The sequence below is a fragment of the Condylostylus longicornis genome, unplaced genomic scaffold, assembly GCF_029603195.1.
Source record: "Condylostylus longicornis isolate FDR11 unplaced genomic scaffold, ASM2960319v2 ptg000048l, whole genome shotgun sequence".
NCBI lineage: Eukaryota > Metazoa > Arthropoda > Insecta > Diptera > Dolichopodidae > Condylostylus > Condylostylus longicornis.
This window is the reverse complement of record NW_026578017.1, coordinates 15848703-15874448: the sequence shown is the minus strand read 5'-3', so window position 1 is coordinate 15874448 and position 25746 is coordinate 15848703. Positions and strand designations below refer to the sequence as shown.

Below are 25746 nucleotides of genomic sequence, written 5' to 3'. Positions count from 1 at the left end.
TTAAATTTTACCAATAATTATTTTTAATTTTAAAATATTTTTTACACCATCGGTGAATATATAAATACATTATATAATAATTAATTATGCCTATATTATTACCTATATATTGGCTGATTTCCATAACCACGGTATATGCGATATTTAAGTGCAGTATTGTGTATTATTCATGTACTGTTCGTGAATGTTGCCATTAGTGAATGTATTCATTGGTATCAATATTACAATTAAAATAATACGATAAATGGTAAAATAAATTTTATATGTGTATATTTTTGCAATTACGTTAAACTATAACTTGTTCACATTAGCATATACAGAGATTAAACTTTATAATATAGTAGCTATAAGCTGATTAAAATTAATACTCTTTGAAAAAAAAAACCCAATATTTTTTTTGTTTTTGCATAAAAATATTACAATTTTTTATATTCGCCGCGAATAATAATACATTTTTTTTTAAATATATATTTTGATTTTTTAAAGTTTAAAATATTAAATGTATGTGCACTCACTCAATAAACAAAGTAGGATGTGAACACAATTGTATTGTTATTATAACTTTTGTATTCGAACTTTGTAGACTTTTATACAAAGTTCTGATTTAACCCAATTTAAAGAGGAATTTGGAATTCAAAAATAAATTTAAATTTCTCAAATAATGGAATTCAAAAATAAAAAAAAAAATTTCTATTTAAATATTTTTAATAGAAATAGATGGCTGAGTTCTAATGAACTAGGAGAAGAAACGAGAGATCAATGCACAACATTTCAATATATATATTGTACATATGTGTAATAGTATGTAATCACAACTTTGTATCTCAGAACAGCTGCATCTGATAAAGATTGCACATATGAATTTGAATATGTATATAGTATATCGTCCTTCTATTTACCGAGTGAGAAGTAAGTGAGTATCATGTGGTCGTGTTATGTAATTTTGCTTGCAATAGGCGAAGTTATGCGCTGGCTGGTCGCCAACCTGACATTCTGAACGCTGGCTGGTCGCCAACTTGACAACCAGACAGGGAAATCAATGTCTTCACCGACAGCCAGGCGACGATAAGGGTGTTGGATTCAGAAATATTTACTTCGGAACGATCCGAGAATGCAAATCATTTCTCAACGAAATGACGGATCAGTTCGAAATTGACCTGATTTTGACGACTCTTGTTCTACGTGAACGGGAAAACCTTGGAAAGCTTCTTAGTACGTATATGCAATCAAAGATGGACGAGCCGAACCATATGCAATGCAACCAGAGAACTGTTACCATGGCCAGATCTGCGTTGCACCACAGATCTGATGTCTCTCCGCCAGAGAAACCCTGCATTGATTTATTGGCGGACATACCAGGAGTGTTGGCCGCCCTGCCAATAGTCTATTGTGGGAACTGTTGTGGCCAAGAGGAAGAGGAGGCGGTTGCTCGTCTTCTTTGCTAATATCGAGCTTTGGCAAGGAACAGGCGGAGATGCCTTGGGTCATATTTTCTGTTATGGGTCTATCTGCCAAATAGAAATGTGTAGAAACTTAGTCGTTTTCTGAGAAGCTGGGGCTAGTTCTCATGAGAGTGTGGGATTTCATATGATGACATAACACATAATATAGAATTTAATATTAGATATGATTGAAATTCATGCTTTGTAATAAAATTTAGAGAAACTCTAAATGATTTGACGCAGTTATTTAGTAAGCGATGCACAGCTTTGGAAATCTTTTTACTTAAACTCTTTTTATACAAATTTTGCGAAAATCAAGTTGGTTTTATGTCTTTTATGTAGAGAATATGTTCATTGTAATTGCATTCGATTTTTAAATTTATTTTATAAAAATAAAAAATTAAATTAAATTTTTCTTTTGTGTAAAAAAACACCAACATTTTTTTTAAGCAATTTAATCACTCAACACATTTTCATTTTATTGAAAATTTAATATAATTTAAAATAATTTCATATACATATTGTAGCTAGTACGGTTCTGATATTTACAACACATCCTTCAGTTTTATAATTATCGCGCTTCTATCCGTTATATTGAGCGTTAACAAACCATGTAGACGTTCGCATATTCGATAAAAATTCCATACTTTTCACTTACCATTTATTTTTATTTTTATTTTCTCGCATTCAAACTAATTTGCCATAAAATTAACTTTTTACTAAATTAGCATAAATGGATTTTAAATTTTAAATATTCATGTAAAATTCATTAAAAATAATTTTTGAAAAATGTACAAGAATATAAAAATTAAAATTGAAAAAAAAAAAAACGAGAGAAAACGTTCATTATAATAGGAACCGGATATCCATAGTAATATATCATGTAAGTATAAAAAAACTGTAATAATTAAGAGAGAATAAAAAAAAACAACAAGGATTAAAATAATTGAGGTAAAAGGATTTAACAAACTGATTCAATTTACAACAATAAAATAAAGTTAAAAAACATTTGTTACCAACTGGTTTCATTATTAAAAAAAATTTCATCGAACATACAAACACCGTCGATTTTACATATTAGGTATTATATAGATACCATTTTTAAATGAGAATCAACCTCCTGATTTTGCTGATTTTGAAAATCAATAAATTAAAATAAATTAATTTTTGTTTTTCGAATATTTTACATAACCTCAGAGCTATAAAATATGTGCGTATATATGGTGGTAGTATAATGTTTGTATGTACATAGTTTTTAGCAATTTAATTTAATTAATTAATATTGAAAAACAGAAAAATAAGCAAATATTTAAAAATGGGATAAAATTCATATTCAATGAAACAATGGAAAGAAAAGAAGTTTTTTCCCCATTACTACATTGAATTTTATAACAAAATCTATTATAGCTAATTGGTAAAAATTGATTAAATATTTTAATATTAGTTATTACAGAAATATTATACAGAAATAATGGAGTCTAAAATTTCGATCTTGCATAAAAGAGTACTGAAAATTTTGGATTAAGGACTGTTATAACTGTTGGATTATTTAATAAAACAGTACTACTGAAATTTCCTACTCAAAGATAGCTCAAAATATTATTATTATTAAATTTTCGAAAATTTTTGAAAGAATATTTAATTTGAAATTCTTGATATAAGGATTTAAAATTGCATTCTGATATAAGAGCCTCGAATAAAAATGTTTGAATAAAATGCTGTTTTGAACAAAGTGCGCAGATTCTGTGAATTTATAGGGCGTGTGAAATTAAAAATATGGTTCTACACATGTGAGGTATGATAATCTTTTGACATTGTAAATCATTAATTGTATATTGCCTTTATAACACTTCACATATACTCTAGACTGGCCGGTTTTTCCTTAAACGTTATAACTTATATACTAAAATTAATTAAACCTGGACGCTATACTTTGTTTTACATCGTTGCGAAATTAAATAATATTTAAAGATGCTCGTTGTTCAACATGTGGGGGGCAATATATGGGAAATTCAAAAGAATAACTAAAATAAAAGCATCCGAAACAGAGTAAACTACTAATTAGTGTTGGTGTCTCTTGAAATTTTTTTTTCTTAACTTCTATTTTATTGTTTTTTCTATATTGAAATAAACGCTTTTAGTTTTCATCTCATCTCAAATTTCTGTTGAAATTGACAAAAAACATCTTTAGGACTTTCTCTCACTGAAATCTAAGATTAACGTTAGTTTAATCCTTTACGCATTTTAAAGCTTCAATCAAACTATGTACGCGTATTATTATAACATTTTTAGAACTTATTAGAACAATAGAAAAAAAATTTTAAGAATTTTAAAAAATTTAATAATTACATTAGTTTATGTTGCATGTTAATTTTAGATTCTGGCTGGATCTGGATGAACTTGGTATAATTGCTAACGGGCTAAAAGGTCGGAAAAATCGTTGTGGAAGGGGCCGCAAGTAAGTATTTAACCCCTTAAAATCCCAGTTGAAAATTGTTGGTTTCCACAATAGGGTGTCGACTTACCTGCTTACCTAACTTTCATAATTATTAATCGATTAAAAAAAAAACTAATAATTAATCGACGAATTACTTAAAAAGTTATTGAAGAAAACACTCAAAAATATGGAAAAAAGAATGTCAAACTTTTCAAAGTTACCAGTTACTAAGAAACTTACCCTATTCAATTTTTTGTTTTGCATAATTTGAAAAATTTTGAATTTGTCTTCAAATTACTTCTCAATAATATTTTTTGTTCGATGCGCCATTTCCGATGCCCCATAATTAAATTGTAAACTGGTCGATTTCCGGAAAAAATCATTCACCCTGTGTATTAAAATTTCGTTCTATAGCTCGTTATAAAATTAATTAATTATTTACAAAAACATAAACATTAAAATTTATTGTTCAATAATTTCTGTATAATTAATTAATCATAAATATTCTTTAATAAATTAATTAATTATATATTTTCATTAAAAAACAATAATAATTATATAATATTCTTTTCGAATTCATAAACATAATTAATAAATTTGATATAGATTTCTTTTTATTGAAATAAATAAATTAGATTCTTCTGAAAAATAAGAAAAATAAAAGCAAAAAAAAAGAAAATTATAACGAAAACCAATAATATTAAATATTAATGAGTTGTCAAGAAATATCCTTTTACCTTATATTCGTTTCCTATAGCAATTTTATAATATCCTTTTTCAACAAAATCTCAAAATTGACATTGAGCGTAAAATTTTATATCTCTCTATCTCTCTCTCCTAACTTTTTGAAACAAAAAACTCTTTAAATTTTTGAGAACAACAAGAGAATCTACTCAAACAATATTTTGAACCTCATTCCATTAATGTTGTTCCTTTAAAAGTTTCAAGGACAATATTGAATAGTATATTAAATAATGGAAGAAAAAAAATTTCAAATATTTATAAAAAGAAAAAACTTTTCATAAAATGAGCAGGTTAAATTGTTATCAAAAGTTAATCAAAAAGCGAAAAAGTAAAGAGAATAAAAAATGAAAACTTTATCGACCATTTAAAGAAAAAAAAAAATAATATCCTTAATATTTTTTTCATATACAAACCACTATAAAATTTATATACCAATCTTTTATTAATATAAAATTTACTAAATTTCTTGTAAAAGACGACAAAATGGAGAAAAAAAAAATATGTAAACTTTTCTTATTTGTTTTTGTTTTTAAGTGTAGAACTGGTAGGACTCAATTCAAAAGAAAAATTCAAGAAAAAAGAAAATACCAGAAATATTCTTAATCAAAAAAATAAAAATTCTAAGACTAAGAAATTCTTCTTATAGAGAAAAACGGAAGGAATGCTTGAAATATTGGTGTTTTATTGTTTTATTACAAAGTTTTCAACCTTGTGATGTCTTAAAAAAATAAACTGACGAATATCAAGATAAATGACATAATAAAATTTAAAAGGATATAATCAGGATTATAAAAATATATTTATATAATGTATATGAGTATATGTGTGTACATTATAAACTTAAAATAGTACATTAACTTTTATATTTACATTGGCTATATTATGTTTTTGGTTATAAATTTGCTGGAAACAAGTTGTCCTGTTGAAAGGTATATTTGAAATTAAAGATTCAGATTAAGATTAATATACATTTGTATAGTTTAAAAATTATGTTCAACAATTTTGTTTAGGATTTTTTATATAGATAGCCCCGAATATTAAATTTGAGATCACAATTAGGTTAATACGCATGAGAGATCAGTGTTCAAAATTTCAGTGCGTATTATTTTTATATAATGTGCAATGGCATGTACTCACACTCTTATATTAGCCCAGAACAACTGCATCTAATAAATGCTGTATAATATGGGCGTTGTTGTGCATCTCGTCTTTCTACTTGCCGAGAGGGAAGAAAGTTAGTTAGTGAGTACCATGTGTTCGTGTTACGTTATTTTTGACAAGAATTTTTTCTTGTACTTCTATATTATAAAATTTATCTGTAATTGCGATAATACTGAATTGATCCTGGAATTCTTGTTGAGTTTTAAAATATAGCCTATCATGTTTTACGTCGTAGAGCTAGCATATTTTATGTCCAAAAATGCGAGCTATTATTGCGAAAAATTTTTAAATATTTTGGTCTTTTATGACGTCCTATTAAAGATATTAGTTTTTTGGAATGAAAAAAAAGTTCCCATAACTTTTTTTTTTGATTTTACCAATGAAAAATTTTTGATTCTCAACAAAATACACAGATTTGTGTCCATGCAGTTATTGCTTGTTTTGGCTGGGATATCTTTTATTCTATTGGAATGGTTGAGGTCTGAGAATGTAATATGATATATAGTACAAATTATATACATATAATATATAGACCAATTTAGTATGCTTTCAAGAAATATTATTGTGATTGTCACTTCTCATTATAATCCTCAATTCAGATTTATTTGAAACGATAAAATATTTTGTCTCTTATACATATATATATTGTTTTAGCAAATAAAAGAAAAAATTTTTTTGTTGTTTTTCTGATGAAATCCTTTAGAATATGATAATGATATCTCTTTAAATATTAAAGTCAAATTTCAAAAGAAAACTAAATTTTATTTTTGTCTTAAATTTCGAATGGATAGAAGAGATAAATTTAATATTATGTAATAGCTGCAAGCTATAAGAATTTACATATATAGCTTTTATCAACATTATGTCTGTGAAGGATCCATATAGATATTTTAGAAAATTATTGTATTTTTGCTACAACAAATTTAAAAATGGAGATAAAGAAATAGAGATGAGTGCGAAAATCCGAACTGATTGAAATATTTAGGGTTCTACTTTCTATATGAAATTAATATAGAATATTGCAATTGTAAAGATTTTCATAAAACTGCAAAACCCAATACTGCGAAAATTTACCAATGTTTATAAACAAAATAGATTAACAACATTATTTGTTCATGAACACAAATATAGCGCTGTTTTCACTATGCATTGCGTTGTAGTGCGTTTATGACAAGACCTTGTATAATTTTACTTTATTATTATCAAGAATTCAGAATATTTTTGAAATGGGAATTTTACTGCAGAATTCTTCAAACTGTGTATAATAATTTTGTTTTTTTTTAACAAAACGATTTATTACCATGTAGTCTAGACGGTATTATAAAAATGTGTATGACAAAGAATGTTGTGGACAGATTTAATATAACATTCTGTTATTTTAATACGCATTTTTGACACGTTGACAAAATATTTTTGAATTTCATCATATATTTACCATTCATTTGAATATAATGACATACTTTCATTATAATGTAAAATTATACTAATTTACATTTTTTAAATTTCAGGCCTACGTATAGTGTTACATCGTAATTTTAATTTTTGAAAAGTTCAAGGAAATCTTATTCTGTTTTTAGATTATTCTTTAACAAGTTGTAAAGAAACAAATTAAGTACCAAAATAAAATCAATAAACTTAATCTATCATTTATATTTCTAAGTTTTTGAATATTTTTATAGATTTGAAGTCCTATCCCACTATAACTCTCACTCTAAAAATCTCACTGTTTTTCAAAGATGGCAGAGAAGATGCTACAAATTTGTCTGGAAATGGGAAAATGAAGTAAAATTTCGGTCAGAAGGTTTGTTCTTTCTATCTACCCACTTATCGAAATTTTAAAACTTTAATAACTTCAGCAATAGAAAAACTAATGAACTGGGAGAAAACGTGATGGAAATCAATTCTATTAGGTTTGAATAAGTATGCAAGGGGATGACCTTTACTATTCTATAATTTGAAATTTAAAATAATGTCCGTCTTTATCAATTGCAGGCGAGTTATAAGGCGCGCGGCTTAAGAGAAAAAGTACTAATTCTTAGTTTTATATAATGCAATCCAAACCATTTCATTAAGGATATCTGTTTCAAATTAACTTTTTATTTGACTTACACTAAGACAATTTCAAAACTAAGAAAGACTTTAGCTTTTTTTGTAATAAATGGCCCATTTAGAATGACAATTATATGACGTATTAATCAGTAAAAATTTTAATTTTAAACTTCAATCGATTTTGGATCTGTGGAAGATTAGGAAAAATATTACGTGTATTTTATAAAGTATTGGATAGAAGTCATGTGTTTGCATATAATGAACGTGTGATTCACCAAACTTTTTTGAAAGAATAAAAAGTTGAATATTACAATTAAGCGTCAGTGAATATTACAAATTATGCTCTGTTCTTAACATTAGTGACATTTTTTTATAAACCTGTGGCGAATCAATGAAATTCACTACAATCATATGAAACAAATTAGACTTAACCCACCTAATATAATCAATTAGCACCTTTTTTTGGGCTCAATTTTTCAAATTTTGCATAATACGATAGCTACGGATACGTGCTATATTATAATGTCCTTGATATCAATACAAAAAACAGTTTTTGGCTTACATTTTAGGAAAAGTGCATGAAAATACATTTAGGTTCACTAATTTATTGTGACACTGGATGTAAACAAAAAACGAAATTTTAAGATAATTTGAAATAAAAACTTTTCTTGGCACAACTTTGTTTGCAAACCTTTACCCGGAAAATGGAAAACGGTAGCTTTTTCTGATCTAAAAGAATTTAATAAAAAAAGAAAGAAACAGTCGATTTAATCTGTGAAAAACTTTTTTGGATAGAAAAATTGAAAAAGCAACGACGCAAATTTTAATGATGCTTCAAAATTATTGAGACAAAAAAAAATTTGAAGCCGGACAAAAAATAAATAAATAAAAGTTTTCCTTAAATTTTCCAATTTATTTGATAAAAAACAATAAGAATAAAGAAAATTTTTTTTTTCGAAGATTGAAAATTTGTGAAGAAAACTTTTTCTATTCATTGTTTCTTAGGAAAACAAAAAATTTTGATAAAAAGAAAACTCAAGCAGCGTTTTGTCTTTATATTTTTGAATATTCCATAAAATGTTGTTGGGGGCGAAATATTTTTTAATAATCTAATTTTACAAAAAGCTAGTATAGGTATGCGTTTTTTCTAAAATGTAAAATTAATTTTTATTTTTCTCCTAATTCACTGAATTATGAGTTCGGGTAAGTGAGTGAAAAACTAGAATATATGGCAATCAAGAACCGACTGATCAGTTGTTTATATTAGAAACTTGGAAATGCATAAAAGGAAGGACTTCCATCTCTGAAGAATGTGCTTATCTCTTTTATTGACAATACTGCTCAGTATTTTCACCCAACTCTTACCCTGGAACATCTAGCTTAAAAGAAAGAAATTTAAAATATTTTTCCAGTTTCGTGTATTATGAATTATTTTTTCCTGCGTACAAGGCGTTACATTCGCGTATTTCACTGAAAAAATTATTGAATGAAATCGCCGATGTAAATTATATTTCGGAATCAAGGGTCATTCGAAAAACATTGTTTGGAGTGAAAGTAAATAAAAATTATTAGAAAATTTTTAAAATATTGGCAAAGCCTTCAAAAGTACATACATGAAAAGTATGTACATGGAATATTTATCTTGTGGCTTTAAAATAAATTTTATGCTCTTTTTAAATATACTGGAAAGGAATTAAAGAAGGAACCTACAGTAAAAATTTAAAAATCACACACTTAATGTAACTTAATAATACCAGCAAAATGAAAATGCTATCTTTTGCAAATTAACACTTAGAGTACTTATAATTGGAAGAGAAAGAGTACTTTCATTGAAAGAGTTATAAATTGAAGAGTCTGCTCATGAGGAATAATTGAATTTCATAAGGAACTAAACTAATCTTTATAAACGATGTTTCAAACAGTATTTCATGTTAGAAATCTGAAATCTGGGAACATAATTTTATAAATTAGATTTTTTTATGATTAAATTTTCTATTCCTTCTTTTTAAAAGTCTTCCTTTTTTTTGTCCCTGAATATTATTACCGATTTCTTTTTTGGTTTTTTAAAATATTTTGTTATTTTTATTAATGATTAAAACATAAGATAAGTGATATTGTCAGGATTTTCTCTAATTCTATGTCCTCATTCTCAATTTGATAAGAGAAAGAGAGAAAATTAGAAAAGTTTTTCTTCTGAATTCTTCTTCTTAATTCTTCCGTATTGCTTGCATATATGCTGCATTAGTAATGTTTTCCTGCCTATTTAAGATCTGAATAGAAAACTCGTGTAATATTAATTTTTAACAATTTTCAAATAAAATTTTGTTTTGTAAAATTTCTCAAAAGTTATTTAAAAGTTTATAAAAATATGACTTTGATTTTACAAGATAAATCTTCTTTTACAGTAAAAAAATTTTTTTTTTTTCCTAAAGAATTTTTGAAAAAAACTGCTTTTTAGTTATGCTCCGTCCGTCCGTTTCCTTTATCTGAAATTTTACATATAAATAGATCTTTACTAGGAACTTATTTCCGTGAAAGAAGACAATCACAACAGCATATGAGGTTATTAAGCTGTATTTTTTTCATTATCTACCTCCGACTCCCCTTGTAAAAGGTATGAATCCCTTCAAAACCTTAAAAGTGCCATTTTTTGATTATTTACCGTAGCGAAAAACTATTTTTATTCTTCAAACACAAAAAAGGAGTGTCTGGCTTTTTTCCACCGAGCCATAGCACAGTTGAGTATAAATGGCACACTACTCGTTTAAACTAACCGTTATTTTAAGCTGTTTTTCTTTTTAAATTTTAATAGCGTGCTTTTTTCTAGACGGTAAAGCGTACATAGGTCTAAAATTTTAACAGCCTTTAAATATAAATAAATATTTTTTTTTCGTTGGGAGAAGTTTTTTTTTCACGTGCACCCCATCTTAAGTTTTCACCTTTTGAAATTTTTAATATTTTAATGTTCGCCATCTTATTTCCGAAACTGCAAGTTTTTCCAAATTTCTATAAATGCACATTATATATTGATGTCATGCCATCAAAAACAAAAATTATTTGTCTTAATATTTGTAAAAACTCATCGCAATAAACATTTGGATTCGACCATTATTACCATGTTAGCATTTGGATCCAACCATGTTAGCCTTTTTTTTCACTCGTCCTTAATATATGCAATTTTGTTCGAAATATTTTGATATATGAGTGAAAGTAATTCAAAATGTAAGAGATTGTTCTCGGGGCAGCATTTCAACTTGTTCAAGTGATAAGTGCTACTTTACAAACCATTGGAATGACCGAACTTTATTTACTTTTAAAATTCCTTTTGTTTTATTTTTTTTGGATTTTTTTTTCTGTTTGTTAGGATTGATTGAGATGAATGGCATTTTTATTAATGCGCTGTCCTTCTGGCCTTTATTCAAAACACATTAATGTTTTTTTCTTATAATTTCTGTTTTCACTTTTGTAAACTAAAGAAATGTCTACCTAAAGAATTTCATGTCATAAATTGATAAAGGATTTTTATTTTAAATAAATGAACATTTTTGGTTTGGTAGAAGTTCTAATTTCTGAAAAAAAAGGATTAAAAAATATTCGTTTCAATGCTGTAGAATAACAAAAATCTACCTATGTGTATGTAAAAGGGTTTTGATAAAAAAAAATCTTAAATATAATGAAGATCAAAAATGTTTCTGTCATTTTACTTTGGATGAAGGTCTATTATTAAAATTTTCGAATATTGGATAATGCGGACTTTGAATAATGTATACATTATAGATGTCCCTATCTGTACAAGTTAAAATTAAAAAAAAAATTTGTAGAGAAAAGTTCAACTTGAATAAAAGCTGTCATTTAAACTTCAAAGTTTCATAGGAATTTATAGGAACATAGAATGTAAAAATCTATTTCTAAATTCTTTTTTTAAACTTGTTTAACTTTCAAATTTTGAATTTTATATCTAAAGTAAGTGTACAAGTTTCAATCATAAATTTTTCTCTTACTATAATACTAAAGATAATTCAAGGAATATTAAATTTTCCTAAAGCGAATTTATAGGAGTTTTTAATGAACAGGCCCAAAGGCTAAAGAGTTTATATAAAAGTGATTTTATATCTAATTTTTCATAAATCTGTTTTTATCCAAAATTTTATATAAAATTTCGTTTAAGCTTCGTAACCTAATATTTTACAAAATTTTCGGATTCCCCACTATTTATCTTAACTAATTTTCTTAACCGTTCAATTCCACTACAAATACCTCAAATACATGCTTCTATAATGTTTGCCGATCCTAAATGTATGCAATAATTTTTTGGTATAATGATTTTTAGTACATATTTTTGTATTTTTGGTATATGAAAGTATTTATCTATTTTAAATAATATAGTGGATTTGTTTTAAGCTTCATTGCAAAAATAAGGTGAAATATTATGAATTTTACTAATACAACATCATAGTTGCGAAATTAATAAGTAATGTGCCTATTACACTTAATAATTTAACTTAATGGAAATCTCTTCATGCAACTGCAGAACAGATGGATGACGTAATCAAAGGAACGAGTTAAAGGCAGAAAAATTAATTAAAAAATTTTTCTCCTCGAATTGGACTCGAACCAGTGACCTACCGCTTTCTAGGCGGACGCTCTACCAACTGAGCTACAGAGGCATGAAGAAATTGCCGACGAAATGTTCTCTACATTGCTTTATACTGTAATTCACATGATTACTAAGTATTTGTTTTTGTTTACATTTCTGCAGTTGCATGAAGAGATTTCCATTAAGTTAAAATAAGGTGAAAGTTTGATTTCAGGCTATAATTTTATGACCAATCTTGCATTCACCGTGATAAAATTACAAAAAAGTGATTTATTATGCGTAATGTGCACTGTTTTGTTATTTGTCAAAAATTACATGCCCTGACTTAAACGATATAGTACTGTGCTTTTTGTTTTCAAGTTTTAGTTTAGATTAAGAGTACGGCCAATTCATTATCTGTAAATTTTTCTTTTATTTTTAAATGAAATTAAGTTTTTTTTAAAATGTCTACATCAAAGTTGAGATCAGTTTATAACTTGACACTTAAATAATTTAGATTAATTTAATTACACAATGATATTAACAACTGCAAAAGAGAAAGTCCGTATTAAAAATAAAAAACTTTTTTTTTAAATTTCAATTTGCATGAACTTCAACTTGAAAACTTTTTAAAATTTATTATCGTATTTTTTTTAACAAGGATACGATGTAGAATAAGAATAAATCTTAAAGAAAATTATCCACCCATTCCAGTTCTCTCATTGTATGTTAAGTTGCTATACATACATACGTACCTACGTAATATAAAATTAAAATTTGTATGTTATCATGCAGAAATGGGTTGAATGACACTGTCACTCCACATTTTTATCTTCAGTGTTTAGTTTTTTTTTTGTTCGCGTCTTCGTTTGTATTTAAAGTTTATTATACTAAATAGGAGAAAATTTATTGCAAAAAAATTCAAGATATAATTTTATTTTTCTTTTCTACTTTTTTTTGTTAGTCTTGTGTATCCCTCTCAGTTCAGTTTTATCTTTATTTTATATATGTATTTGTGATATTTCATAAATTTTTTCACTTTATTTCAATTAGGCTGTTGAAATTTCCACTATACTTTTAGTGAGCGTTTAGCATAATTGCTTTCAAACATGTTCGAACCATTCTTAGTTATTGTGTGAGTCGGACGCTCAAACAGATGGTTGTTCTTTGCAAACTATAGACTTCTGTTGTTTGCTGCTTACTAAACGGAATTAATAAAATGGGGAAGTGTCTACCTTATAAAATTTTATAAACATTTTTGTTTACATGTAATAAATCAGTCAATTTCAAATTCAAATAAAAGCTTGAAACTCAGACTATGTTGCAGTTGTACATATTGCAAAGAAATTAAGGATACCATTTTGTTAAGAATCGTTTTGGTTTATGTATTTCATTCTGTGATTTGACACAATCTGCAAAATGAAAATTTCAATAATTAAAATAATTATAATGGAAGAAGTAACAAGAACAAACTGTTTGAGAACTACCATAAATTGAATGGTCTTTCTAAAATATGACTAAGTATGACTGCTTCACATTCGCTGTAATTCAAACGTCGAGCTTTTCGAGAATGGTAAAAGTTACTTTTAAAGCTACCATTATGACTTACGCAGTCTCTACTCTTTAAATAATATTTAAAGTTGTCTCCCATTTCATTCAACAAACGAAGAACCAGGGTTAAATTGGATCTGTATTGGAAATTTTTCATAATACCTTAGTCTCCAAAATTAAATTAGTAAGTCAATTTATTATAATTGGACATTAATTATTTCTGCTTAAGGGAAACGTGCGCTTCCTTAAAGTCTTTAACTTAATTATTTGGTTCGTTCTCATTTTGTTTTTAAATTTTTACAAGTTTTTCTTTGTTTTATCATTCTATTTTCCACTGCAACAAATTTTATATTGCATTGCACAGAATGCAATAAAATAAGTTTTGTTTTTCATTTTTCGTTTTGTTTTTATTTTTAATTAAATCGAGAAAGTTTTTCAATTAAAAAAATTGTAAAATTATAAAAACAGTAAATTAAAATAAAGGAGATTTTTTTTTGTTGTATTGTCAGAGGGAAAACAAATTGAAAAAAAAAAATACAATCAAATAAGCAAGAAAATTACTTTACACTGTTCTTTGTTTTTACATGCAAAGATGGCATAGAATTTATGAGGCGACGAATTGATGTCGCCTGTCATCAGTTTTTCGGTTGCTTTTTTTTTCATTTTCTCCAAAAATATATTATGGAACGATGAAATATAAGAAAACTGAAAAAAAAAAAATTGTTACAATATGGTAAAAAATAAAAATAATGAAAAGTTTTTCCGAGCTTTAGGGTGAAATGGCACTGTGTTTTCGCTGAAAAACTCAAATTAAAAGGAAAAAAATTAAACGATTGTTACAAAAAACAAGGATGAAAATTTGTAAAAAAAAAACTTGAAGAGAACTCCGTTTGTTAAAGAGCAAGAGTATGCCGCAATTTCTATTATTGTTGGAATGTAATGCTTATACTCGATCTTAATATTAAAATCGATTTAGCTTATCGATATTCCGAATATTTAAATCACACGATATTTAATATTAAAATCTGATTAAATTAAAAATAATTGAGCAAGTAATACAGAGGAGCTTTTTTCAAAATTTCCAAAATCGCGTTTAGTTGTTTTCTATTTTATTTCTGATTGAAATTTTCCATATTGTGGAATAATCTATAGTCGAACCTGTGTTACAAATACTATGTATGGCACCTGCTTTTGGAAATCAAAAAAGAATTTTAGAGAACAAAAATATCTCAAATTAGAAAGTTTACTTCGAAAAATCCACGTCACAGTATCTATTCAGAGAAAAATTAAACCCGTATCACGCTTATAAAATTTATCAGAAGAAAAGTGCTACAAATATTACAACTAATTCTATTTCCTTTAATTGACTCCTTCACCACCCTTAAAATAATTTATTCGCACAGAATGTTATTCGATATAAACTCTATTTGGACAAGTTGTTTGTACAAGTTGACAAGATAAACTCCAAAAAATCTTTTTGTTTTAGCATTAAATTTATAAACATTGGAATATTTGTGACATTTTTATGGTATTCTTGATTCGCCTGTAAGAATAATAATCTAGATTGTATTCTTTTATACTAGTTTTTCCTGCGAAAGGATATACTCGTAATATGACTAAATTTTTATTTAAGATAAAAATCTTTTTTTTTTTGTAGTGTATAATTTCCATTGTTCTTTTTAAAAAATATACAAGGCAACTGAGACTGGATGGTACACTATTCTTTTTTCGCACTCCCAATCAAGCCGTTAAGTATCAGTTATTTTATTTTTCTTCATACCTCAGGAAATATGACAATTAAGGACAATTTAATGAACTTGACGTCTTCAACTTCATTCATATTAATATACTAACTTTTTTCGCTTGAAAAGAGTTGTTTTGGCCCTTAATTTAATACATGTAAAAATATCAGAAATAAAATGTCAATAAAACGCTCATCTATTTTAACCAAGTAAGTTTACTCTTCCTTATAAATAAAATAACCTTACCTTACAATAAAATTTGTTTCAACTTGAGGACGTTATCCTACTTCGAAATTTTTGATACATTCTGATCTTGGATATCCTGTATACTTATTATTGTAAAAATTTGTTTTCATTTTATTTTCGTTATTCGTTTGGGGGCAAATATCAAATTATTGCTCTTACATAATAATTCTGAGTAAAAGTTAAACCGAAATTTTCCAAATGGCAATTTTTTTTTTAGACATTTTTTTTTAAGCAATGAAAGTTCTTGCAATGGAAGACATTTTATGCCGTTAATATTTAATATTTTTTATTCAAAGTGTAAGTGAATTTAATATAAATTTTAAAAATTATTACGGAATTTTTCGTAGCATTACAAAATGTACTGAAGATACTCGTAGTTAATTCACAAAAATTGACGGGATAGGTAGCTTGAGTGTTGCAGTTCTTATTAAAATTAAATTTGAATAAATCAGAACATAAATAGCATTCGATAGAAAAATATTTGTAAATTTTTCTATTGAATGCTATTTGCTGTATTATTTTTGAAATAATAAGTTTTGTGTGAATGTTTGTTGTAACTGTCTCAACTCAATCAATTTAACATAATGCGAAAATTCAATCTGTTATTTCGAAGAGGTTGAAAATGCAGTCGAACTTGCTTGCTGAGCGATAATAGTTGAACTAGCTTTAAATTTTTCATTTGTGTCTATTCATTGTAATTGACTGCTTTTCCAAATAAACTTTCCGATTACGGGTTAGTCCTCAATTCTAAGTAATTTTATTCATGATTTACGTTTTCATAATTTGATAATGTAAATAATGCAATGACTCTTTTAAATCCTTGAATCCAAGAAAATTACAAATTTACTTCTATTGTTTTTCCTTTAATATAAAATATTAAAATTTCAATATTATTAAATTTTCGTTTATTATTTTTAATATTTTAAATAAATAATTAAGAGCATATTATGGGATACAAAGATTTTCTTATAAATTAATTAACAAGTTTTACAAAATTTACAAAATTACAAAGCTTTTAACTCCACATACATACATACATATATTATGTTTATGTAAAAAAAAAATTATTTTTAAAAGAAAAATAATTAATTGCCTTTTAAGCTAATATTTTAATCTTAAATTCCATTTTCTTAAGAATTAAAATTTAGAATATTTTTAATTCTCATAATATTTACGTATACACTATGTATGTATGTATATCCATAGTTATAATATACATAAGGGAACATTACTCCAATATAATATTTTGTTTTAAAAGCAACGACCGTAATAATCCTTGTGGGATCCTTTAAATTGTTTATTTTCTCTCGTTAAAATATTATTATTGTATATTTATTGTATAACGTTCTCATTTAAAATACCAAAATAATAAATTCCAATTTTTAGATGCTTGCGCATACATACATACTCATATACATATGTACGTAAATATAAATCCATTTATTTTTAGAGAAAAGAAGCGATTCTCAAGAGAAGAAACAAAAAACAAAAACTCAGATGAAAAAATTGACAGAAAACAAAAAAAAGAGAAAATTTTACATAAAAGAAAATTTTCTTCATTTGTCAATGTCAAAGTATATATTTTGGTGGTCAACTTAAGGACGAATACAATGGACGACTGATGATGACATTGATGTAAACTGTAATAAAATATAAAAGAATTATGGTATATTAAAAAAGGTTTTTATCTATAAGTGTGTATGTGGGTATAAGAACGAGTATTTGTAGTAAATTTAAAAAGCTGAAAGTAAAACCGCATCCTAGAAACCACTAAAATATGGGATTTTAAGGAAAGCTAGAGAAGAGAAAAAATTCAAAAAGAAAAAGCGAAAGTGTTTTTTTTTTCATTCTGTCTTATAAAATAAAAGATGCTTTTAAACTAGGATTTATTCTTGTTCTTCTTATTTTTTGAATAACACAAAAGGGACTTTGGGCTGGATGTTCAATTCATCTACAGTATTTTCATTTTGACCATTTTTTTGTTTACTTTTATTTTGTCGAAATATAAAATTGATTAATGATAATGAAAGTTTTTTTTTAAAATTCTATAAATTGAAATGAAGTGGTGAACGTATGGGGAATTTTCAGTTTCTCAAAAGATTTTACATTAATTAAAGTGATTTTAAAAATTAAAATATGGAAACGTAGCTATTTAATATGACAATTATTGTTCAGCCTTTAGGTAGTATAACATATCAAAATTTTAATACTTACAAGAATGGGGCGGGGGATAAGATTAATAATAGTTTGAATAAAGAAAAGATAAAAAGGAAATGACCCCGGACCGTCTAATGGATATGAATTTGGAAAATGTTAAAAGGAAAGGAAACAAAAAAAATTGGAAAAAGAACATTTTAAGATGTGCTTGCTGGAATATACGATCTTGGAATGGAAGATAACAAGAAGTTCTGTTAGAAATGGAAAAGCACAATATAGATATATGTGCCCTGTCTGAAACAAAGCGGAAAAGTAAGGGCGATCTTACTTACCCTAAATATTGCCTAAAGTATAGCGGAAAAGAACATGCACAACGAGCTTCAGCAGGAGTAGGTATGCTAGTTAGCACAAAATACATACAAAATATTGAAGAAACGCATTACATAAACGAAAGGATTCTAAGAGTAGTAATAGATGGCGGGAAAGAAAAACTGCATTTTATTAGTGTGTACGCGCCAGATACTAACAAAAGCAACGAAGAGATTAAAAGTTTCTATGATGATTTACAAGCAGAAATAGAAAAAGTACCAAAAGAACACAAAATAGTAATTTTGGGAGACATGAACGCCCGAGTCGGAAATACAGAAATAAACGGAGTAAAGAACCGATTTAACGAATCACATATTAACGAAAACGGACAAAAATTAGTAAATTTTTGCGCACAAAACGAATTGAGAATCAACAACACCTATTTCGATCATAAAATACAACATAAAATAACCTGGTTAAACACAAGAGGAGCTACATCTATAATAGATTATATAATAACAAATAGAGCTGTTCACCCAACTCAAATACTAGACGTGCGTTCTTTATCCTCAGCAAACATAGGATCTGATCATCAGCTAGTCCTTGCAAAGATAAGACTTAACGTGCAATCAAAAAAAAGGCCCCCACCCGTGTACGTTGAAAAACTGAACATAGAGTCTTTGAAAACAGAATCTGTAAAAAACCTATACAAAAACAGATTAGCAGAAAAAATAAGATTAAATCAGATACAATTAGAAGAGAATGTTGAAACTGCTTGGAAAAAGGTTAAAGAAAACATAGAAAATGCAGCAAACGAAGCGTTGGGCAAAAGAAAGATAAATAAAAATGCAAACAAAACAAATACGCCATGGTTTACTGCAGAAGTAAAAGAGCTAGCAACAGAAAAACGCGAAAGTTACTTAAAATACCTAAGTAAGAGATCGCCCGAAGCATACAGAGAATACAAATCTGTGAGAAACCGCGTAAATTCCAACATACGCAGAATAAAAAAAGAACACTGGGAAGCGTTTACTGCAGACATGGAAAGAGATTTGTATGGTGCCCAAAAAAAAGTGTGGGGAATGCTTCGACGAAGGAAAAAGGAGGTAAATGAATATGTGCAAACAAATACTATATCTATTCAAGACTGGGAAAATCACTTTAGAAAGTTGTATGAAAATAGGGAAGACCGTGAAGCAGAAACACTTTTGCCAGAAGTAATAAGTACTTTTATTAGCATAGAACTTGTAGAGAACGCTGTAAAAAGTTTGAAAAATCGAAAGGCAGCCGGATATGATGAAATACCAAATGAGCTAATAAAATACGGGGGCAAAGGTCTCCATCATCAATTGGCATTATTGTTCCAAAAAACCATTACCAGCGGAACAATTCCAACTGACTGGAGGAAGAGCCTCACAATACCTATTTTCAAAAAGGGGGATAAAAGGATCCCGGAAAATTATAGAGGGATAACTCTTCTAAGTGCGGTAATGAAGCTCTTCACAAAAATTCTCCAGAATCTCCTATCAGAAAAAATTATTATGTGTGAAGAACAGCAAGGATTTCGAAAAAACAGATCTACGATAGACGCAATTTTTGTGGTGCGACAAGTAGTAGAAAAATCAATAGAATTCGAGAAACCGGCATTTATGTGCTTCGTGGATTTAACTAAAGCTTTCGACCGCGTCCAACTCAATGATATAATCGAGATATTGACAGCGAAAAACATCCCACCCGAAATAATTAAAATTATCTAAACCTTGAACAGAAACACCTCCACATTTATATTAACGAACAACATCAAATCAAACGAAATTCAAATATCATCAGGAATAAGGCAAGGCGATTCTTTGAGTCCATTTCTCTTCAACTTAATAATGGAAAAAATAATATCTGAAGTGAAAAACGCAGGACGTGGCTATAGAACTTCAAAAGGAGAAATAAAAATTATATGCTACGCAGATGATGCCGTGCTAATATCCGAAAATGAAGACGAGCTGCAAAAATTGCTACACCAGTTTTATATTACATCTTCAAAATTAAACATGGAAATTTCGGTAGCAAAAACAAAGTCTCTGGTAATTGCAAAAGAACCTTTAAGATGTAAATTGGCGGTTAACGACAAAATAATAGAGCAAGTAATGTCGTATAAGTATTTAGGGGTAGAGGTTTCTGCTTGCCAAAACCGAAAAAAAGAAAATATGCAACAAATAAACAAAGCAGCAAGAGTCAGTGGTTGTCTAAGCGACATTATATGGAAAAACAAGCACATGGGACAAGCAGCGAAGATTAAAATATATAAATCATGCGTACGCCCAATTATGACTTATGCAGCGGAAACTAAGGCGGAGACAAGCAAAACAAAAGCCAACTCCCGTGCAGCAGAAATGAAAACGCTTAGAAAAATAGCAGGACACACATTGCAAGATAGAGTTCCGAGCGCAGAAATAAGAAACATGTTAGATGTTCAAGATGTGGTAAGATGGGTAAGAGCTAGGAGGCGTGCCTGGAATGAACACGTCTCTAGAATGCAGAGTGACCGCATTGCAAAAATAGCAAGGGATGGCAAGCCAAGCAACACCAGGCCGCCAGGCAGACCACCTAAAAGATGGATCGAGTGCTGGACATCAACTTCTCAAGAGGCGAACTAATTGGAAAAGAACAGGCTGAGAGGCCTATAAAGAAGAGGAAGAATAGTTTGAAGTTATACAGTACAAATTCTTATGGACCATATGGAAATCCTCACACTTATCCAGGAATACAAAACTAAGAATATTCAACACAAGTGTGAAGTCGGTCCTGTTGTATGGTTCCGAAAAATGGCTATTGAAAAATGAATACACAAATAAAATGCAGGAATTCATAAATAGGAGCCTAAGGATCATCTGCCGCGTATTCTGGCCCAGACGAATCAGCAACACAGACCTCTGGGCCTTAACTCACCAAGAACCAATCACAAGGGTTATAAAGAAGAAAAAATGGAGATGAATAGGTCATACATTGCGACACCCGCCTGAAACCATCGCAAGACAGGTATTGGAGTGGAATCCGCAGGGTAGAAGAAGTATGGGACGGCCAAAGAATACGTGGCAAAGAACAATAAAGAAAGAAATCGCCACGGCTAACATGACATGGGCAGAAATAAAAAGAATGGCCCCTCACAGAGTTCGTTGGAGAGGCTTTGTGAAAGCCCTATGCTCCCAAGGGGAGTAAAGCAGGAAAAAAAAAAAACAGTACAAATTCAATTCAATTACTGTAAGTATATCGTAAAAACATAATATTTTACCGATTGATTATGGATAGCCTTGTGTTTGATGAGTTTAAGAATAAAGCTGACAACCTATATATTTAAGTAATATGTAATATATACGAACACGAGTATAATCGTCCCCGTACGCTACCCGTACGATTTTTTTTTGTTGATATGAATGATATGACTACCCGTATGATTTTTTTGATAATCAAAATATGATTAATTTGATCAAAGAATCCACCCTTAAATTATTTGCTGCCTTATGCGAAACATTCTGTACAATGTATATGATATATTATATAGAATATTACTTGCTGCTTCAGTATTGAATTTCAACTCAATCTAATTATATTCGTTTGCTATTGAAATCATATTTTGTTTATTAATGAGAATGGAAGAGCCGGACACCTAAAATTTGAATCAAATATTAATCTTATTTTACGCATAGATAATATTTTGAATTAATTAAATCTGGGCTAACTGAATTGGAGGTTTCTCATTTAAACTTGGCAATTCTTCTCCTCGGGATTTATGTAATTTTATACTCCAGAAATGGTTAATTTTCCTTAAATTAAATATATAAAAAAAATTTAAATTAATTTTAAAAATTGAAACATTTTGAATTTATAAATTATTTTTACAAAATAATTTCATATTTCACCAGCATTTTGACAAAATTTTTAGCACAATCACCAATTTTTCCAATTTTTAAATTATAATACAGTACAGCTATAGTGTAAGTTTCAATTTTAATGGCCCGATATTTTTCCAATATTAAAACGAAATTGAACATTATTTAATGGTGGACTCAAAATTTGTAAATCATTAATTTCCCTTCCCACTTCGACGCATACCGTTTTTATTATAGTGAATCAAAGTTTTTTATTTCTGAATTTGAAGGTAAATTTATATACCTGTAAAGAAAATCAATACCAAATCGGGAATGGGAAAAAAAAAATTTAAAATGAAACAAAGAAAACCATTTTGGAAATAAAGACAAAAACTGGAACGAGAACCCAAATCACCATGAAATGAAGAAAATTTTCTTTTATAATCTTTCCTTGTTTTTTTTTGTTCAAATTATTTTTTATGTACTTTACTCTCGCCTATACTATTTCTATAATAATACCAAATAAATTTTTACAACTTTTTAAAAATAAATTTTCCATTTTCTTTTTACATAAATTATATACCATTTTTGTATAGACGTATTCCATTTTGCTGGTATCCAATAGTCAGGTCTTTATTTATTGATTTAAACGTGACTAACATGAAAAGGCACGTGATCTTTTTTGATGTTCTTTCTTAAATGGTTTTTCTTGCCTCTGTTTTTCACAATTGTTTTTTTTTCTTTTCTTTTATTCGCTTTTCATCTTCCATATGACTCTATGACACAGCAATAATAAACACATCCGTGACAAAGCAGCAATAACATTAAATAAAAAAAAAAATGGTGGAATACTAAGGCAATTGAACCAGTTCTTCTTTGAACTTTATTCTGTTTCTATATCAATGTAGTACATCACAGACTTATAATTGGATTCTTATGTTTCTTGTACTTGTATAAAATATGATTACACATACATATACATATAGAAAACTTGAAAATATATCCTGGCATAAAATATAAAAATTTTGAACTTCACATCCTTATTTTAATCTTTAAACATTTAAGAAAGAATATACCATCATAAATTCAAAACAAGAAAATGTGTATATGCTTTAGTTCATCTTTTACAATGTTACGTTCTTGTCAACTACTCAAAATAACAGGTTAAGATTAAGAGTGAAAGTATAAAGTTATGTTTTGAAAAGAAAAGCTAAAATGATGCATGGGTACGATGGTACGTACATAATAATAATGAAAAGTTAAATTTCCACTTGTCGCCACCAGTTAAAAGGAAAAAAAAAATTCTCTTATGCTTTATTTTCTCTCCAGTGGTAATGTTACCACAATTTTCTTAATTTTTCCTAATTTTCCATTTTTGTTTTCCTTTCCCTTTAGTAAAATATTTCCTTTAAAACGAACGTGATATTCACGTAGAAAAACCGTTATACTAGTTCATATGGGTGTAATACACAGTGGGTCTAAATAAATTTTGGTCGAAAACTAGTATTTAAATTTGAGGAATACAATTATAAGACCCTACCTTTGTTGTAATAAAAACATTAGATTATTTACTGAAAGCAATATTTAAGAAATATTTTCGAAATTATTCTAAAATTTGCAAATATTCTCCCAAATATCTTAAATTTTTCAAAAATCAAAAGAAAAAATTTCTTCAACTACTTACTTACATTAACTACTCAAAAGTAATTCTGAAACGACTTCACTCCTCACACGTAATTTGTTACTTAAACCAAAAAATTTCAATATATAGCTCTTTAAGTAATAATTATTATGTGATCAAAATTTGAGAGTAAGCCTCCTGTAATAGTACAAACAAACAATGCAAAAATTTTGATTTTCTAGAAATCTTACGCGGTGCGACTAGATTTTCCTGTAACTACTGTATATCTATTACATTTTAATATGTAAATCAACTGATGTGTATAACACTTATACCCTTAAGTTGTTTCTTATGAATATCATACACAAGAAAATATAAGGAAAACATCAAAAAATACAAAAAAAATTAAAATAAGAACAGAATTAACAGAACCTATAACAGAATTTTATTTTAAGCACGTTTTTCACCATCAAAATGTGTACATATTCATTGCAGTACTAGCCATAAAGAATAAGAAAAAAGAAGGAGGAAAATATTGTTATCCTTAATGTGTTAAGGTGTCCTTTTCAACATTTTTGTCGTACAAGAAAATTATTTATATTCCTTATACAAATTTAAAATCTGTTCTAGAAATGAAAATGATTTAAAAGGATTAAAGTAAAAATTCTAGACTTATTTATTATCTTAGAACAAAAATATATCATAGAAGCGCAAAATGCAAGTGGATACATTAAATTTTATATAATATCAGTTGAGTGAAAAATTAGGATAGTTTCCATTATGGTCGATTTAAACAAAGTAATTTAAGGTAGTCAATTTTAAGAGAAAAACCTTGTACTAATTTTGAACAGCAATTAGATTTAAATTTACATGAGAAATGTACCAAAGATCAAATCTTTGGACAAGAAATGTGGACCATCGTTTTATCATTGTCCAATTGCCTATACTATAGACTTTACGATTCGATTCGTATGAAAATTCGAATTTGGAAATCAAATTTTTAAATTTGGAACTTAAATTTAATTATAACTTTTAACTAATTGGACTTCGTGTCTAGGATAGGATAGGTATATGAAGTCATATTATCGCGCTGTCCTCTCTTAATATAATCTTCATGATATACTAGAACGCCTTTCTCATAATTGATGGTTTTCACATAAGTTCGGCTTTCTTTAAATCTAATAAAATTTTTCCTCTGCACTATCATAGCCACACTTGTTATATTTGAAATCTACAAGAGGACGGTCAATATTATCATGTTTCTCATATTACATTTAGTATTTTAACAGTCAAAATTAACAGGAATGAGGTCATTATAAAAAATTAAAAAAAAAAATGAAAACATCAAGTTATGAAATATTTGTTTTCTCTGTACCCGCTTAATATTATTGAAATTTGTCTGAAATACTGATGGCTGTCGTATGTAGACGACAGCTTTATGATGTTTGATATTAATTTGAATAATCAAAAAAAGTTGAAATTTTGTAAGGAATCAACAAAAACAACACAAAAAAAAAACCTTTTCAACTCAATTGAATCGGAAAAAAAAACGAAATTCTTTTTCATTCGAAAATTGGAAAAATCATTAATAAGGAAAATTTTTCTTTTTTTCATTTTATTTTGTTTTTATATTTTTCAAAAATATCTCCTTATACAAAAATATGTACGTATTGTATGTATTGTATGTGTGCTTTTGATTGTAAAAAATATGAAAACGGTTTTAAAAATTAACATATTTTTTTATAAAAGGACGAAAAAGGACATTTCGCATTCCAAAAATTTTAAAAAAAGAAAAACATGAAATAAAATTTTTTCTTTTTAATGATCCCTTTGGTAGCATTAACAAAG

At 27.6% G+C, this 25746-nt stretch overlaps 2 protein-coding genes across 2 annotated transcripts; both read left to right on the top strand.

Moving 5' to 3' along the window:
* The first annotated feature begins 18365 nt into the window (after positions 1-18365).
* Positions 18366-20171, top strand: LOC129610881 (craniofacial development protein 2-like). Its single transcript, XM_055523655.1, has one exon. It carries the CDS (start codon positions 18366-18368, stop codon positions 20169-20171), a length of 1806 nt encoding a protein of 601 aa, XP_055379630.1.
* Positions 20172-20291: 120 nt separating this feature from the next.
* On the top strand, positions 20292-21065 carry LOC129610880 (uncharacterized). Its single transcript, XM_055523654.1, has one exon. The coding sequence runs from the start codon at positions 20292-20294 to the stop codon at positions 21063-21065; it is 774 nt and encodes a 257-aa protein (XP_055379629.1).
* The last annotated feature ends 4681 nt before the right edge of the window (positions 21066-25746 follow it).

Bases quoted from the DNA above. Each gene is read 5' to 3' on its own strand.
- LOC129610880 (XM_055523654.1), top strand. From the start codon at position 20,292: ATGGAAAAAATAATATCTGAAGTGAAAAACGCAGGACGTGGCTATAGA.
- LOC129610881 (XM_055523655.1), top strand. From the start codon at position 18,366: ATGGAAAAGCACAATATAGATATATGTGCCCTGTCTGAAACAAAGCGG.